Raw genomic sequence first — 17957 nt, 5'->3', positions numbered from 1 at the left:
TTGTCCAGTCAGTGTATATACACATTATCCAGAGCACTGATGCAGGTAGCCTAGTGGTTAGAGCGTTGGACTAGTAACCGAAAGGATGCTAGATCGAATCCCCGAGCTGACAAGGTAAAAATCTGTTGTTCTGCCTCGGAACAAGGCAGTTAACCCACCGTTCCTAGGCCGTCATTGAAAAAAATTATTTGTTCTTAACTGACTTGCCTAGTAAAGGTTAAAAAACATTGGGGAAAAAATCCCAACTCCATAATGGCTGTCCTTCTACAACAGGACAAGGCCACTCTGTGTGCTCAATTATTAATCAGGAAAAACATACTACAGACCAATGGCCAGCGTTTTCCCTAACAGTACGATTTTTCTTTGCTCATCAATGCCTTAAAAATATTCTGTGCAAAGCTGACAAGCGACTAAGCAGAAACCATTAGACGTTGTAAGAATATGAAGATGTATGATGATCAGGTTTGGCGGTAAACGTGACCCTTAGTCGAGCTACAGTATCTTATAACCCGCTGGAACTCTCTCACATATCAGTACTCATATTCCAGTAGTTATTCCAAGTCATTTGCCTAGAGGGAAACAGCTGGTGAGCGTGAGAGAGGGGATGAGAAGGGGGAAAGGTGGAGAGGGCATGGCAGCTGAGCAGGCGGCAAATTCACGACACGGATGGACGGACTTATGGAGAGAGGAGAGCACATGGGGACGATAGAGCGGGAGAGAGAGGGGGGGAGGAAGAGAGAGCAACAGAGCGAGAGCGAGAGCGAAAGAGAAAGAGAGAGCAACAGAGCGAGAGAGAGAGAGAGAGAGAGAGAGAGAGAGAGAGAGAGAGAGAGAGAGAGAGAGAGAGCGAGAGAGAGAGAGATGCACAGGGGATGAGAAAGACAGGGAGAGACAGAACGAGGGAGAGAGAGAGTGTGACAGAGAGCGAGGAGACAAGAGGACACTAACATAAGGTAAGCAGCACCGTGATGAAAAATGGCAGTGAAAGACAAGGTACTGCATGGCCTATGACAGGGATCAGTCCCTGATTAGAGAGGTTTCACACACCTGGTGTCCCGGGTCTAAATCAGTCCCTGATTAGAGAGGATTCACACACCTGGTGTCCCAGGTCTAAATCAGTCCCTGATTAGAGAGGAATCACACACCTGGTGTCCCAGGTCTAAATCAGTCCCTGATTAGAGAGGAATCACACACCTGGTGTCCCAGGTCTAAATCAGTCCCTGATTAGAGAGGAATCACACACCTGGTGTCCCAGGTCTATATCAGTCCCTGATTAGAGAGGATTCACACACCTGGTGTCCCAGGTCTAAATCAGTCCCTGATTAGAGGGGAACAATTTTTTTAAATGCAGTGGAACTGGCTTCAATGTCCAGAGTGGAGTTTTTAGGAGCCTATAAGATGCTATAGTCACTGTACTAACCAGGTGACTTCCTCAAGTACAGTCTACTACTGAAATTCAATGTACTTTTTTGTTACAATGGATGATGAGGTTATATCCTTGGTGTCGGGGTTATATCCTATTGGTTCCATCGATAGCAGAGCTGCTTTGACAATCAGCCGAAAACTCTGATGAAGGCTACGGCCTGAAATGTGTTGGTTTGAACAATAAAGAAGCTTTTTTTAAATATATTTCCACAGAAATTTTAAGAAAATGCTGAATTTCCTCTTTACTTAAATAATCAGCTGAACCAAGTTAGCCATCATCCCACAGATAGATATTCTCAAATACTTTCTAATCTGCTTGGAGAGACTTTGACCTGTGAGATCGGGTTAAATAAATACATTAGTTTCAGTTTTAACAGGTCTGATGGAAATTCACCATCTTTTTGGTAGAGATGGAAAGAGACAAGTGAGCTCATTGGTCTATCAGACTTGACATATCACAGCCGGGGATGTAGGTACTCATTGGTCTATCAGACTTGACATATCCCAGCCGGGTATGTAGGCACTCATTGGTCTATCAGACTTGACAGTAGGAAGTGAGATAGTGAGACATAGTCCAGTAGTACCTACATCACCCCTGTAGGATCTCATGTCATCACCAACACAACGTAGTGTAGCGTAGCAGCCGTAACCGATAGCAACATGTCCTCAATTCTTCAGTACAACAGTATCCAACACAAACACTTTCCAATTTACACTAGTAGGCAAGGCAACACACCAGTGCAAACGCACTTGATGATATGTTCTGCTGCCATGTTCCGCTGTCAGGCCTAGTATCTTCTCAACCACTCAATGACCTTGTCTGGAGACATTGGGTGTGTATTTTTCCACAGCAGCATCCATGGCAAATGGTTAAGTCCACCTTAGGGCATACAACCACTGACTCCATTGTCCTGTGTTGTCTCGGCTATTTATAAAAAAAAAAATACTCAACGTTGGGCTGAACTGTAGGTACTATAGGCAAATATGGAAATATGACCCACAGCTGGAAGTCATCTTTGAATATCTTCTGAACAAATCTGTCATCTCCTGTAACAATACCACAATGACACGATTCATATCATGTTGAATGACCTCATATCCTACAGCTTTAAAATGGTTTTGAAAACTCAGATTCACCTCACCTGCTGAAATACAGCCTCAAACCGGATCTACAGCGTGTCTATAAAACCATCAGACTGGATCTACAGCGTGTCTATAAAACCATCAGACCGGATCTACAGCGTGTCTATAAACCATCAGACCGGATCTACAGTGCGTCTATAAACCATCAAACTGGATCTATTGACACTTTAAAAGGTGGAGTCAGCGATATGTAGATGGACAAAGTAAACAGCATTCAGGTCAATGTACAACTAAGAGCGTTTGGAGAACAAGGCTAAACTTCTCCTCTGTTTTGGTCCTGTGTCTCCCACGTTGTAGGAGCGTGAAGCGAACCCATGCACATACTGTAGCTGTGTGAGAGCGAAGTACGATGCAAGACTGCTCACAGTCGATACTATTGGTTTAAAGGAACAGCCCGCAGGACAGTAGATACTATTGGTTTAAAGGAACAGCCCGCAGGACAGTCGATACTATTGGTTTAAAGGAACAGCCCGCAGGAAAGTCGATACTATTGGTTTAAAGGAACAGCCCGCAGGACAGTCGATACTATTGGTTTAAAGGAACAGCCCGCAGGACAGTCGATACTATTGGTTTAAAGGAACAGCCCGCAGGACAGTCGATACTATTGGTTTAAAGGAACAGCCCGCAGGACAGTCGATACTATTGGTTTAAAGGAACAGCCCGCAGGACAGTAGATACTATTGGTTTAAAGGAACAGCCCGCAGGACAGTCGATACTATTGGTTTAAAGGAACAGCCCGCAGGAAAGTCGATACTATTGGTTTAAAGGAACAGCCCGCAGGACAGTAGATACTATTGGTTTAAAGGAACAGCCCGCAGGACAGTCGATACTATTGGTTTAAAGGAACAGCCCGCAGGACAGTCGATACTATTGGTTTAAAGGAACAGCCCGCAGGACAGTCGATACTATTGGTTTAAAGGAACAGCCCGCAGGACAGTCGATACTATTGGTTTAAAGGAACAGCCCGCAGGACAGTCGATACTATTGGTTTAAAGGAACAGCCCGCAGGACAGTCGATACTATTGGTTTAAAGGAACAGCCCGCAGGACAGTAGATACTATTGGTTTAAAGGAACAGCCCGCAGGACAGTAGATACTATTGGTTTAAAGGAACAGCCCGCATGCAACTGACAAGGGATTATATCCTATCCACCTTCTTCAGAGAAGACTGTAGCACTGTGCAGGGTTCAATATGATTGGCTTGGAGAATAGGTAGCTCCGTGGGTATATATATATACATACATACATACTTACATACTTACACGTGTGTGTAGCGCCTTATGCTCAGCATCCGACCACAAGGCGCTACAGAGGGTAGTGTGTACGACCCAGTACATCACTGGGGCCAAGCTTCCTGCCATCCAGGACCTCTATACCAGGCGGTGTCAGAGGAAGGCTTTAGAAATTGTCAAAGATTCCAGCCACCCTAGTCATAGACTGTTCTCTCTGCTACCGCACGGCAAGCGGGACCGGAACGCCAAGTATAGTACCAAAAGGCTCCTAACAGCTTCTACCCCAAAGCCATAAGACTGCTGAACAATTAATCACATGGCCACCCGGACTATTTTTTACATTGACGACCCCCCCCACCCCGTTGTTTTTACACAGCTGCTTCTCTCTGTTTATTATCTATGCATAGTCACTTCACCCCCACCTACATGTACATATTACCTGGACTAACCTGTACCCCCGCACATTGACCCAGTACCGGTAACGGTATTTTTTGTAAATATTTTCTTAACTCTATTTTCTTAAAACTGCATTGTTGGTTCAGGGCTTGTAAGTAAGTATTTCACTGTAAGGTCGACACCTGCTGTATTTGGAGCATGTGACAAATACAATTTTATGTTAAATATATTTTGTATTTATTTAACTAGGCAAGTCAGTTAAGAACAAATTCTTATTTACAATGACGGCCTACCAAAATACATTATATTCTGTTCTATTCTACTCATCTACAGAGAAACGTGTTCAATGTGTGACACAATCTCAATATTATCTAGTTGGGGAATATAGCTAGTTTACAGAATTAAATAGAGCAATTTAATTATAGAATCTAGATTAACTACACTACCCATTACCATGGAGAATAGCCACCTATATGCAGACGTGTGAATAGCTGCCTACACTGAGTGTACAAAACATTAGGAACACCTTCCTAATATTGACTTGCACACCCTTTTACCTCAACCCAATTACGTCGGGGCATGGACTCTACGAGGTGTCGAAAGCGTTTCACAGGGATGCTGGCCCATGTTGACTCCACAGGGATGCTGGCCCATGTTGACTCCACAGGGATGCTGGCCCATGTTGACTACAATGCTTCCCACAGTTGTGTAAAGTTGACTGGATTTCTTTTGGGTGGTGGACCATTCTTGATAAACACAGGAAACTGTTCAGCGTGAAAAACCCAGCAGCGTTGCAGTTCTTGACACACTCAAACTGGTGCACCTGGCACCTAAAACCATACCCTGTTTAAAGGCACTTAAATATTTTGTCTTGTTCATTCACCCTCTGTATGGCACACGTCTCAATTGTCGGCAAGGCTTAAAAATCCTTATTTAACCCGTTTCCTCTTCTTCATCTACACTGATTTGAAGTGGATTTAACAAGTGACATCAATAAGGGATCATAGCGTTCACCTGGATTCACCTGGTCAGTCTGTTATGGAAAGAACTGGTGTTCATAATGTTTTGTCCACTCAGTGTATACCCGATACGCAGGCGTATGAATGAGAAGACCATAAACACACATCCAATCAAGGCCTGACCCCTGAAAACTCATCAATCATTGAAACGCTAAGCAACGCTACCACATCAGTCACTGTCACGGCAACAGTAACCATGGGAGAGTAGAGGGCTCTGGAGCGACATGCCAATCAACTGTCTCTAAAAACAGGACGATCATCCACTACTGCTAGATAAATGACGTTCAGATGTGACACTGTGACATACACACCCACCTCCATTGATTTTGTTATAAATGTTTGAGTCACTGAGTTTGTATAAGAACACAGCATAAGTCATGACAAAAATGTGTAAAATTGCAGGAAATTAGCTTTACAGTAACTGTCCGGGGTTTCCAGAGTCCTATGAAATATGACCTATAATTACTTACAATATGAGTGAAATAGTTTTCCTTCCCTCCAAAAAAAACGTAATAAAGTCTCTTAGAAAGCAGCTTTTATGTGTTGGAACGGTGTGGGCGTACCCCAACACGGTGTGGGCGTACCCCAACACGGTGTGGGCGTACCCCAACAACAGAACGGTGTGGGCGTACCCCAACAACAGAACGGTGTGGGCGTACCCCAACAACAGAACGGTGTGGGCGTACCCCAACAACAGAACGGTGTGGGCGTGTACCGGTCATAAAAACTCTCGAGCAATTCTTGCCCACTACTTCTGGAGGTGACATACGAGACCTGAGAATTCTCATCTCACCCCAACCCTGAGATTTCACATCTCACCCCAACCCCGAGAATTCACATCTCACCCCAACAATTCACATCTCACCCCAACCCCGAGAATTCACATCTCACCCCAACCCCGAGAACTCACATCTCACCCCAACCCGAGAATTCACATCTCACCCCAACCCCGAGAATTCACATCTCACCCCAACCCTCAGAATTCACATCTCACCCTAAGAATTCACATCTCACCCCAACCCCTAAGAACTCACATCTCACCCCAACCCCTAAGAATTCACATCTCACCCCAACCCCGAGAATTCACATCTCACCCTAAGAATTCACATCTCACCCCAACCCCTAAGAACTCACATCTCACCCCAACCCCTAAGAATTCACATCTCACCCCAACCCCGAGAATTCACATCTCACCCTAAGAATTCACATCTCACCCCAACCCCGAGAACTCACATCTCACCCCAACCCCTAAGAATTCACATCTCACCCCAACCCCTAAGAACTCACATCTCACCCCAACCCCTAAGAATTCACATCTCACCCCAACCCCGAGAATTCACATCTCACCCTAAGAATTCACATCTCACCCCAACCCCTAAGAATTCACATCTCACCCCAACCCCGAGAATTCACATCTCACCCTAAGAATTCACATCTCACCCCAACCCCGAGAACTCACATCTCACCCCAACCCCTAAGAATTCACATCTCACCCCAACCCCTAAGAATTCACATCTCACCCCAACCCCGGGAATTCACATCTCACCCCAGCCCCGAGAATTCACATCTCACCCCAACCCCGAGAATTCACATCTCACCTCAACCCCGAGAATTCACATCTCACCCCAACCCCGAGAATTCACATCTCACCCCAACCCCTAAGAATTCACATCTCACCCCAACCCAGAGAATTCACATCTCACCCCAACCCAGAGAATTCACATCTCACCCCAAGCCCGAGAATTCACATCTCACCCCAAGCCCGAGAATTCACATCTCACCCCAACCCAGAGAATTCACATCTCACCCTAAGAATTCACATCTCACCCCAACCCCGAGAACTCACATCTCACCCCAACCCCTAAGAATTCACATCTCACCCCAACCCCTAAGAATTCACATCTCACCCCAACCCCGGGAATTCACATCTCACCCCAGCCCCGAGAATTCACATCTCACCCCAACCCCGAGAATTCACATCTCACCCCAACCCCGAGAATTCACATCTCACCCCAACCCCTAAGAATTCACATCTCACCCCAACCCAGAGAATTCACATCTCACCCCAACCCAGAGAATTCACATCTCACCCCAAGCCCGAGAATTCACATCTCACCCCAACCCAGAGAATTCACATCTCACCCCAACCCAGAGAATTCACATCTCACCCCAAGCCCGAGAATTCACATCTCACCCCAAGCCCGAGAATTCACATCTCACCCCAACCCAGAGAACTCACATCTCACCCCAACCCCGAGAACTCACATCTCACCCCAACAACTCACATCTCACCCCAACCCCGAGAACTCACATCTCATACACTTCTATAGCTTATAGTAATATGTGTCGCTGCGGGTGTCTATGTGTTAAGTCTCTTCACCCACGGCCCCATCGCCCGCCAGTCTCTTCACCCCGGCCCCATCTCCCGCCAGTCTCTTCACCCCGGCCCCATCTCCCGCCAGTCTCTTCACCCCGGCCCCATCTCCCGCCAGTCTCTTCACCCACGGCCCCATCTCCCGCCAGTCTCCTCACCCACGGCCCCATCTCCCGCCAGTCTCTTCACCCACGACCCCATCTCCCGCCAGTCTCTTCACCCACGACCCCATCTCCGGCCAGTCTCTTCACCCACGACCCCATCTCCGGCCAGTCTCTTCACCCACGACCCTATCTCCCGCCAGTCTCTTCACCCACGGCCCCATCTCCCGCCAGTCGCTTCACCCACGGCCCCATCTCCCGCCAGTCTCTTCACCCACGGCCCTATCGACCGCAAATCTCCTGCCAGTCTCCTCACCCACGGCCCCATCTCCCGCCAGTCTCTTCACCCACGACCCCATCTCCGGCCAGTCTCTTCACCCACGACCCCATCTCCGGCCAGTCTCTTCACCCACGACCCCATCTCCGGCCAGTCTCTTCACCCACGACCCTATCTCCCGCCAGTCTCTTCACCCACGGCCCCATCTCCCGCCAGTCGCTTCACCCACGGCCCCATCTCCCGCCAGTCTCTTCACCCACGGCCCTATCGACCGCAAATCTCCTGCCAGTCTCTTCACCCCGACCCTATCAACCGCCAGTCTCAATCTCTTATCCTGCACTAATCCTGATCATTTTAGCTTCAAAATCAATCAAAGGAGTTAAACGTAAATTAAATTAACTCAATCCTGATTGGATTATTTTCCAGGAAGGGGAGCCTGACCTCTGCCCCTGTCGAGCCACTCCCTCAAGGTCCCCAGAGGCCCCTGATAACTAGGTTCTACCTCTAATAGTGTACTGGTCCGGTAGGATTTCAATAAGGATATGAGAAAAAGGTGACATGATATCAATCATTAGAAGCATCCTCACATTCAATCCAACATATTTTCTTTCACCTGTTGTTTCGCTGCCATTTTAGGACTGACGTGCAGCTCGTCTTTGATGTGACATAAAGAGAGGGGCCCAGATGGTGTATGGCAAGATTCAATAATGTGCCTTTGTGACTCGTCCCGCAGAGAACCCCACTTTTAGACAGAGATGTATCAGTCTTGAGGGGCTGTTTATTCAAAACGGTTCCAACACTACTCCCCTGCCACACGTTAGAATGGACTGGATAGTGATCTACTTTTGAAACAAAGCCCTACGGAATTAGCTTCCCATTTTGGATGCAACCATTGTGCATAAACAGTCCCATGGATGTTAAGAAAGCTGATAAATCCATGTCTGTCGTCCCCTGCCACGCGTTAGTACTGGGTTCTAAGGACCTCTTTTATACAGACAGCTGAGTCAATAGGGAGGAAGCCCAGGTTAAAAGGAGAAGTTATTTTTTTCAGACGTTATATTCCCTTTTGTGCGACTCGAGACGTTTCCCCTATCCGGCTGTTCCATTCTCTGTGAAGCATGCTGCTACATGTAACCGCCAAAATAATGGAAACACCAACAAAGTGTCTTAATAGGGTGTTGGGCCACGAGGAGCTGCCAAAACAGCTTCAATGCACCTTGGCATAGATTCTACAAGTGTATTGAAAGCATCCCATGCTTTCAATATACTTTGCATCCCTCATTTACGCAAATGCTTCCTTGATTTTGGGAGTTACCTGTGGAATGGACGGAGTATCGCTAGCCAGGTAGTTTAGCCATGGAAACCGAGCTCAGGCCAGGATATAGCTGGGTAAACATGCACACTAGGCTAATTCAGGACACAGATGATAGATTTCATGCCCTGATATCAGGAGCTGGCGGCAACAAAAAAAAGTTTGATTAAGTTTCTGAATTGTTTAAACAAATTCATCAGATGACAAATATTTAAGGAAAGCAAATTGATATACAATCCCAAAAATCAGCTTTAACTGTCAATAGTAAAACTTTAAATTATGTTTGAGTGAACTCTGAATATAGAAAATAAATGGCGAAGTCACGACCAGACACAGTCCACTCCTCCTCCTCACCACTATTTCAAGTGTACAACATCTGAAGACCTGCACCAATCTACTGAGAGCTTTGTCGTTTCTAAAATGACCGTATTTGGGTGTTTTTGGAGCCTTTGTTGATGTTTTTCCCAGGGGCCCATACTACACAATAAGGAAGTCATGTTTAGGGTAAGTTTCTCAAAGACAAGTGGAAAAACAAAAAGGAGTCCTGTTCTTTTTCAATTACTACCACGCGTATGATTTCTTCTGTAAGAAACATTTAAATGTATGGCCAATTCCCATAACTTTAAAAGGGTTCACTGATGTGGGTCATACAATGGAATATATTTTTTGTAATGTTAGGACAGAGAATAGCTGGGACTGGGCTGAGCGGAAGCTGCCCTCCCGTGGGGGTGCAAGGGCCAAGAGACCAGGGGTGGCAGAACGGAGTTCTCAGGTTGGAGTGTAGGGTTTGATCATATCCTGAAGGTAGGGAGGGGCAGTTCCTCTTCCTGTTCCGTAGGTAAACACCATGGTCTTGTAGTGGATGGGTTAGGGTGTAGGGTTTGATCATATCCTGAAGGTAGGGAGGGGCAGTTCCTCTTCCTGTTCCGTAGGTAAACACCATGGTCTGTAGTGGATGGGTTGGAGTGTAGGGTTTGATCATATCCTGAAGGTAGGGAGGGGCAGTTCCTCTTCCTGTTCCGTAGGTAAACACCATGGTCTTGTAGTGGATGGGTTGGGGTGTAGGGTTTGATCATATCCTGAAGGTAGGGAGGGGCAGTTCCTCTTCCTGTTCCGTAGGTAAACACCATGGTCTTGTAGTGGATGGGTTAGGGTGTAGGGTTTGATCATATCCTGAAGGTAGGGAGGGGCAGTTCCTCTTCCTGTTCCATAGGTAAACACCATGGTCTTGTAGTGGATGGGTTGGGGTGTAGGGTTTGATCATATCCTGAAGGTAGGGAGGGGCAGTTCCTCTTCCTGTTCCGTAGGTAAACACCATGGTCTTGTAGTGGATGGGTTGGGGTGTAGGGTTTGATCATATCCTGAAGGTAGGGAGGGGCAGTTCCTCTTCCGTAGGTAAACACCATGGTCTGTAGTGGATGGGTTGGGGTGTAGGGTTTGATCATATCCTGAAGGTAGGGAGGGGCAGTTCCTCTTCCTGTTCCGTAGGTAAACACCATGGTCTTGTAGTGGATGGGTTGGGGTGTAGGGTTTTATCATATCCTGAAGGTAGGGAGGGGAAGTTCCTCTTCCTGTTTTGTAGGTAACCACCATGGTCTTGTAGTGGATGGGTTAGGGTGTAGGGTTTAATCATATCCTGAAGGTAGGGAGGGGCAGTTCCTCTTCCTGTTCCGTAGGTAAACACCATGGTCTGTAGTGGATGTGAACTTCAACTGGAAGTCCGTGGAGTGTGAGGAGTAGCGGGTAGTCAACTCGGAAAGGTTGAACACCAGGCAGGCTGCTGCGTTCTAGATAAGTTGCAGGGGTTTGATGGCATAAGCGGGGAGCCCAGCCAACAGTTGCACTAGTCCAGACGGGATATTACAAGTGCCTGGATTCAGACCTGCTTCCTGTATGAGGTAGGGTCTTGCTGAGCAGGGATCATCAACTAGATTCAGCCATGGGCCGATTTTTTTGTGAGCGGATGGTCAGGGGGACCGGAACATAATTACAAATCATTTGTAACTGCAAATTAACCGCAAGAAGCCCAAACACATAATATTTGACTAATACATAATAATTTAAGTGTCAACCGCAAAGCAGTGATAGAAGAGACCATGTGAGGATATGACGAAACCAAGGGACTTGGTGTATAGAGAGAAGAGTAGGGGGCCTAGAACCGAGCCCTGAGGGACACCGGTAGTGAGAGTACATGGTGCAGACACAGATCCTCTCCATGTCACCTGGTAGGAGAAGCCTGCCAGGTAGGATGCAGAGTGCGCTGAGCCTGAGACTCCCAGCCCTGAGAGGGTGAAGAGGAGAATCTGATGGTTCACAGTGTCAAAGGCAGTGGATAGATCTAAGAGGATGAGGACAGAGGAGAGAGAGTCAGCTTTGGCAGTGTGGAGAGCCTCCGTGACACAGAAGAGCAGTCTCAGTTGAGTGACACGTCTTGAAGCCTGTCTGGTTAAGTTTCTTGAGGAGGGGAGCGACTCTGGTAAATGTCATGGGTTAAGTTTCAAGTTTTAATGCCACCTGCACAAGTACAGTGAAATGCCTTTCTTGCAAACTCTAAACCCAACAATGCAGTAATCAATATCAATATAGCACTACAAATAACATAAGGTAGAACAAAAACACAGGAGAAATTAAAATATGAAATAAGAAGAGCACGACCATATAAAATATACTTCCTTGCATATTCTACATCTTAACATCCCAAAGAGTCTCAAGAACAAGCTGTGACCTAATGCAGTAGTAGATGTGCTCGGAAAGCTCCAAGATATTCAGCAACTATTGGAAAGACAAGGGAAGTTTGCAACAACATCAAAAATGCTTTATTGATAAAACCAACATGTCTTCAACTGCCCCTGAACAAGGCAGTTAACCCACTGTTCCTAGGGACTGTCATTGTAAATAAGAACTTGTTCTTAAACTGACTTGCCTAGTTAAATAAAAAGTTAAATAAAATTAAATGTAAATAAAATAAACATCACGTTGGCTTAGTAGTAGTTTAATGTATGGTCTCACAATGGAAACTTGGTTTGCGGTCGTTTAAAAAGACATGACAACATTGAATCTTATTCACTTAGCTAGTCACAGTAGTGCTTAACTCCATGGCAACATGAGGTTTACAGCCCCAAGCGTATATGATGGTTGGAGTTCCCGTCATTCAGTGAGGAGAATTAAAAACACAACAGCAGCCTTGCTGTCACAGCCCTGACAGGGCACACAGTCGTCATACACTGACAGCATTATGCTAGGGCCCCCACACACACACACACACACACACATACAGCCTTATGCTACACACATAACTTTATGCTAGCTAGGGCCCACACACACACACACAGCCTTATGCTACACACATAACTTTATGCTAGCTAGGGCCACACACACACACACACACACATACAGCCTTATGCTACACACATAACTTTATGCTAGCTAGGGCCACACACACACACACACACACATACAGCCTTATGCTACACACATAACTTTATGCTAGCTAGGGCCACACACACACACACACACACACACACATACAGCCTTATGCTACACACATAACTTTATGCTAGCTAGGGCCACACACACACACACACAAACACACAGCGTTACACTAGCTAGGTCTGTGCTGTGACAGCCCCACACATCGATGGCCAGGCCAGACAACATGACACTGACAGCTTTACACTAGCTAGGTCTGTGCTGTGACAGCCACACATCGATGGCCCAGCCTGACAACATGACACAGACAGCTTTACACTAGCTAGGTCTGTGCTGTGACAGCCACACATCGATGGCCAGGCCAGACAACATGACACAGACAGCGTTACACTAGCTAGGTCTGTGCTGTGACAGCCACACACATCGATGGCCAGGCCAGACAACATGACACAGACAGCTTTACACTAGCTAGGTCTGTGCTGTGACAGCCACACACATCGATGGCCCAGCCAGACAACATGACACAGACAGCTTTACACTAGCTAGGTCTGTGCTGTGACAGCCACACATCGATGACCCAGCCAGACAACATGACAGGTAAACATCCTCATAAAGCTGACTGAAAAAACAGCTATGTGACATTTCCATGTCTATGTCCCACAGGAAGCTATATAGTGCACTATTGTGGACCAGGCCCCATAGGGGCACTAGTTGTAGAGGGGAGGAGAGTCTTTGAGCAGTATGGGGAAAGGTTTTCTAGTGCAGTAGTTCACAGCAGGAACAGAGAGCTTTAGTCTAGTAGTGTGAGGTACAGAGAGATGAAGGCTAGTAGTGTGAGGTAGAGTGAGATGAAGGCTAGTAGTGTGAGGTACAGAGAGATGAAGGCTAGTAGTGTGAGGTACAGAGAGATGAAGGCTAGTAGTGTGAGGTAGAGTGAGATGAAGGCTAGTAGTGTGAGGTAGAGTGAGATGAAGGCTAGTAGTGTGAGGTACAGAGAGATGAAGGCTAGTAGTGTGAGGTACAGAGAGATGAAGGCTAGTAGTGTGAGGTACAGAGAGATGAAGGCTAGTAGTGTGAGGTACAGAGAGATGAAGGCTAGTAGTGTGAGGTAGAGTGAGATGAAGGCTAGTAGTGTGAGGTAGAGTGAGATGAAGGCTAGTAGTGTGAGGTACAGAGAGATGAAGGCTAGTAGTGTGAGGTACAGAGAGATGAAGGCTAGTAGTGTGAGGTACAGAGAGATGAAGGCTAGTAGTGTGAGGTAGAGTGAGATGAAGGCTAGTAGTGTGAGGTACAGAGAGATGAAGGCTAGTAGTGTGAGGTACAGAGAGATGAAGGGACCAGCCAATAGTAACCTGACCTTAGATGAAGGGACCAGCCAATAGTAACCTGACTTTAGATGAAGGGACCAGCCAATAGTAACCTGACCTTAGATGAAGGGACCAGCCAATAGTAACCTGACCTTAGATGAAGGGCCCAGCCAATAGTAACCTGACCTTAGATGAAGGGCCCAGCCAATAGTAACCTGACCTTAGATGAAGGGACCAGCCAATAGTAACCTGACCTTAGATGAAGGGACCAGCTAGCAGTGAGGCCATGGGCGTAGGTAGAGAGAGATGGCCTGTGCCACTCATTTTCATTTTTCTGATCTCCCGTGTGTGTGTATGTGTTTGTGTGAGATAGAAGCGCGTACAGCGGTTTCTGAGATAATATAGAAATCCTGTATGAGGTCGACCCCTGGCTTAAGCTAGCCTATATCATCCACACATCTAAGCTTCAGTTCCTCTCCTCCCCTCTTACTCCCTATGACTCTCCTTCCATCTCCTCTCTCTTCCTCCCCTCCCTCTCCTCTCTCTGCCTCCCCTCCCTCTCCTCTCTCTGCCTCCCCTCCCTCTCCTCCCCTCTCTCCGCCTCCCCTCCTCTCTCCGCCTCTCCTCTTCCTCCCCTCTTCCTCCCCTCAGGCACAGCAGAGAATTCTAAACCACACAGCAACAGTCAAGCTCCTGGATTTCCCTCAACTCTCCACAGAGAAATATTGGACTCATGATGACTTCACTTCCTCATTCCACTGTATTTCTCTCTGTCTCCCTCTTTCTTATCTTCTCTCCCTCATCTGGTTGTTACACACACTCACACACTAGGGGGAATTGATAATTACGTCACCCAAGTATCGATTTGTAAAAAATAATAATAATAATAAATCATATATATATTTTTTTTTTTTGTGTGCTAGGTAGTGTTAGCTAGCGCTGGTGGTCTGTACCGGCGCCAAACCTCCAGTATTTTTCATCCTAGAGCTTGTTATCCATGATCCAACATGTTTTGTTTTCACCACTTTGATTCCCACGACTGACCAGAACAAATGTTCACATGCTCCCTCTCGTCTCTCTGCAGCAGACAATATAGGAAGCAATAAGTTCGGAACATTACATCTCAAAACCGAATCGCAATACAAAATAGAATTGAGAAAAATCACAATACATATTATCGGCACCTTAGTGATAATATCGTGAGGTCCCTGGCAACTCCCAGCCCTACCACACACGCACGTCAGACACATTACACACAGGCACACACACACGCACACAGACACATTACACACAGGCACATTACACACAGGCACATTACACATTACACACACATTACACACACACACACACACACTACACATTACACACACAGGCACATTACACACACAGACACATTACACACAGACACATTACACACACAGTGGACTGGCTTGGATGTAATTACTGCACCATAGTGAAGTATGGACAAGACCTCGTAAACACAATTATATTTCTGCCAGTATGGAAGCATCCCAACGCGACCTGTGTGTGTGCAGACATTACAATCACATTCATGTGATTTGTGGATTTAAATAAAGTATTTGAAATGTGTGTGTGTGTGTGTGTGTGTGTGTGTGTGTGTGTGTGTGTGTGTGTGTGTGTGTGTGTGTGTGTGTGTGTGTGTGTGTGTGAGAGAGAGAGACAGTGTTTTATTTATTTTATTCTTCACTGCCTGTAGTTCCCCTCACGCTTATATGGAGGCGCACGGCTCCACCGCTCACCACATGCCAAGGCGAGGAGTTCCATTCTGCCGCACTGTCACCCCGCTAGCCCACTACTGCAGAGGCGCACACACACCGCGTCTATACCGTTAACATACACGATACAGGCGCGGAGGTGTGGGCGAACGAGTAATCGCGCTCATCAAATGACCAGGATAAACAACACCTTGGGCCAAAGTCTATCGGAAAATCTATAGAATGGCGAGCATTGGGTAAACCACGTCACTAGTGAACGATAAAAAGCGAGGTGTAGTCCATGTCCGTCGGTATCAAACCGGGGACGGTGCCCATATTAATGTACAGCTGTTGGCACTTCGTCAACATTGAAGTTGAGAGGTTTGAGCCCACTGTTGCGTTCAAGATGATCCCATGCAAAAAACACACCCACAACGGGTCTAGCTAGATACAAACCGTTGATATAGTTAAGACGTATACAGAGAAAATAGCCACACTAAGCTTGGGACATTTTACATAAATGTATATTGTACATTGCCATAGACGGCGGGCCAGTGGTCGACAGAGTTTACCAGTACCTAAAACCTGCATTGCTACTGTCAAAAGCGCCTGCGGCCACAAGGTGATTGACTGACCCCGGTTTTTAACAGTTGTAGCAAAATACTTCGACAACTAATATTACAGCAAACCTTAACTTCAACCAATATCAAGGAAGACACCGAAGAAAACTATTAATGACGCTAGTTAGCGTTACTTCCTTAGCAAGACCCGTCATCAAGCTACAGTCAGAACAGCCCACCGTCACTGCCTCATATCCTCGTTCGCTGCCCTGCCTTGTCCCACATCTCTCCGCACCCAGGTCCGACGACTTACCGGTCTTATATGCTGGTGGTGCCGCTGTGATGAGATAGCGAGTGCGGGGAGCCCGGTGGCCACAGCTCCGCTGCTCCTGGTCAAGATGAGTACTGTTCTACACACTTTCGCAGCCATCTCTGTAGTGAAAAATCCTCGCTGGGATGTCGAATGCTGCAGGCGGACCAAGAGAGAGACGGTGGCAGACGGGGAGGGGGAGTAGAGTAGGCGGACTGCGGGGCTGGGCTTGCGTTTCACACAACACACCCCGACGCGGCAAGGAATTTCAGAACAGAGGTGGGGTTGAACTCACCAAACAATAACTTTCCCTATAACTCAATGAAAGCCCTGATCGATTTATGAAGTGCCGTTTCATTTCTGTCATTCCATTCGATACGAAATAGCCGCGAAATGAAAATAATCATAACCTACAAAAGCACAATATTAAAGAAATGATTGCGGGTGTAAATCCACAGCGTTGCCAATTATGGACGATTCGACCAATCAGAGAATGCGGAACGGTCCATTCAAGAATACAGGAAGAGAAATCCAGCCACAAGCAGAGAGCCACTACAAAGTCTGTAAACCAATTGTGTTGTTGTCAAACCGCACCTTTTGGATTCTGACCTTACCTGAGATATGAACCACCTTCACACAGCAGGCCGTTGCTATTAGCTAGACTGAGGCTGTTTGAGTATATAATTGCACTTTAGTAAGTAGGCTACTGTGTACTTTCTCACTGAAGCCTAAAGGAAAACAGTGAGAGAATGCTAAAAGTTAGGTTACCAACAAGCAAAGCAGGAGTACGATATGTATTTATTCAAACAGGATTCTTCTCCCTTTGTCGTATTGTATTGCCTGATTTCATTTGGACTTGAGTTGCAATGGATGTGTAGGGGTCAACTTGGTCTCAGATCATTTCCAAATCTCTATGTAAATCCGAGGTACTCCTTTTCAGTATGATATGTTACGTTCCGTATGGTACGTATTAGTTTGTGGATGTCCATCATCCATTTCCTATGATATGTTACAAATTACAACGCATATGATATATTACTAATTTGCAAAACATGCAATAGGTTATGAATTTGCAAAACGTATGACATGTGACCAATTCCTATTTGTTGTGGCTAATGTTTGCAAGGCTGAGGGTAAGGAGTTAAGGTAAGGAGTTAAGGATAGAGTTAAGGTAAGGAGTTAAGGATAGAGTTAAGGTTAGAGTTAAGGTAAGGAGTTAAGGATAGAGTTAAGGTAAGGAGTTAAGGATAGAGTTAAGGTTAGAGTTAAGGTAAGGAGTTAAGGATAGAGTTAAGGTAGAGTTAAGGTAAGGAGTTAAGGATAGAGTTAAGGTAAGGAGTTAAAGTTAGAGTTAAGGT

General features: G+C 46.3%; 1 protein-coding gene across 1 annotated transcript in view; it reads right to left on the bottom strand.

Moving 5' to 3' along the window:
• The window catches only part of mcu (mitochondrial calcium uniporter), a 142214-nt gene extending 125387 nt beyond the window's left edge, over positions 1 to 16827 (bottom strand). The window contains exon 1 of the mRNA XM_071391371.1: positions 16603 to 16827. Coding sequence (XP_071247472.1) covers positions 16603 to 16719 — 117 coding nt within the window. The 5' untranslated portion in view covers positions 16720 to 16827. The remainder of the gene's footprint in view (positions 1 to 16602) is intronic.
• Positions 16828 to 17957: the final 1130 nt, after the last annotated feature.

The sequence above is a fragment of the Salvelinus alpinus genome, chromosome 3 (assembly GCF_045679555.1).
Source record: "Salvelinus alpinus chromosome 3, SLU_Salpinus.1, whole genome shotgun sequence".
Taxonomy (NCBI): Eukaryota; Metazoa; Chordata; class Actinopteri; order Salmoniformes; family Salmonidae; genus Salvelinus; species Salvelinus alpinus.
This window is presented reverse-complemented; position numbering and strand designations above follow the sequence as displayed.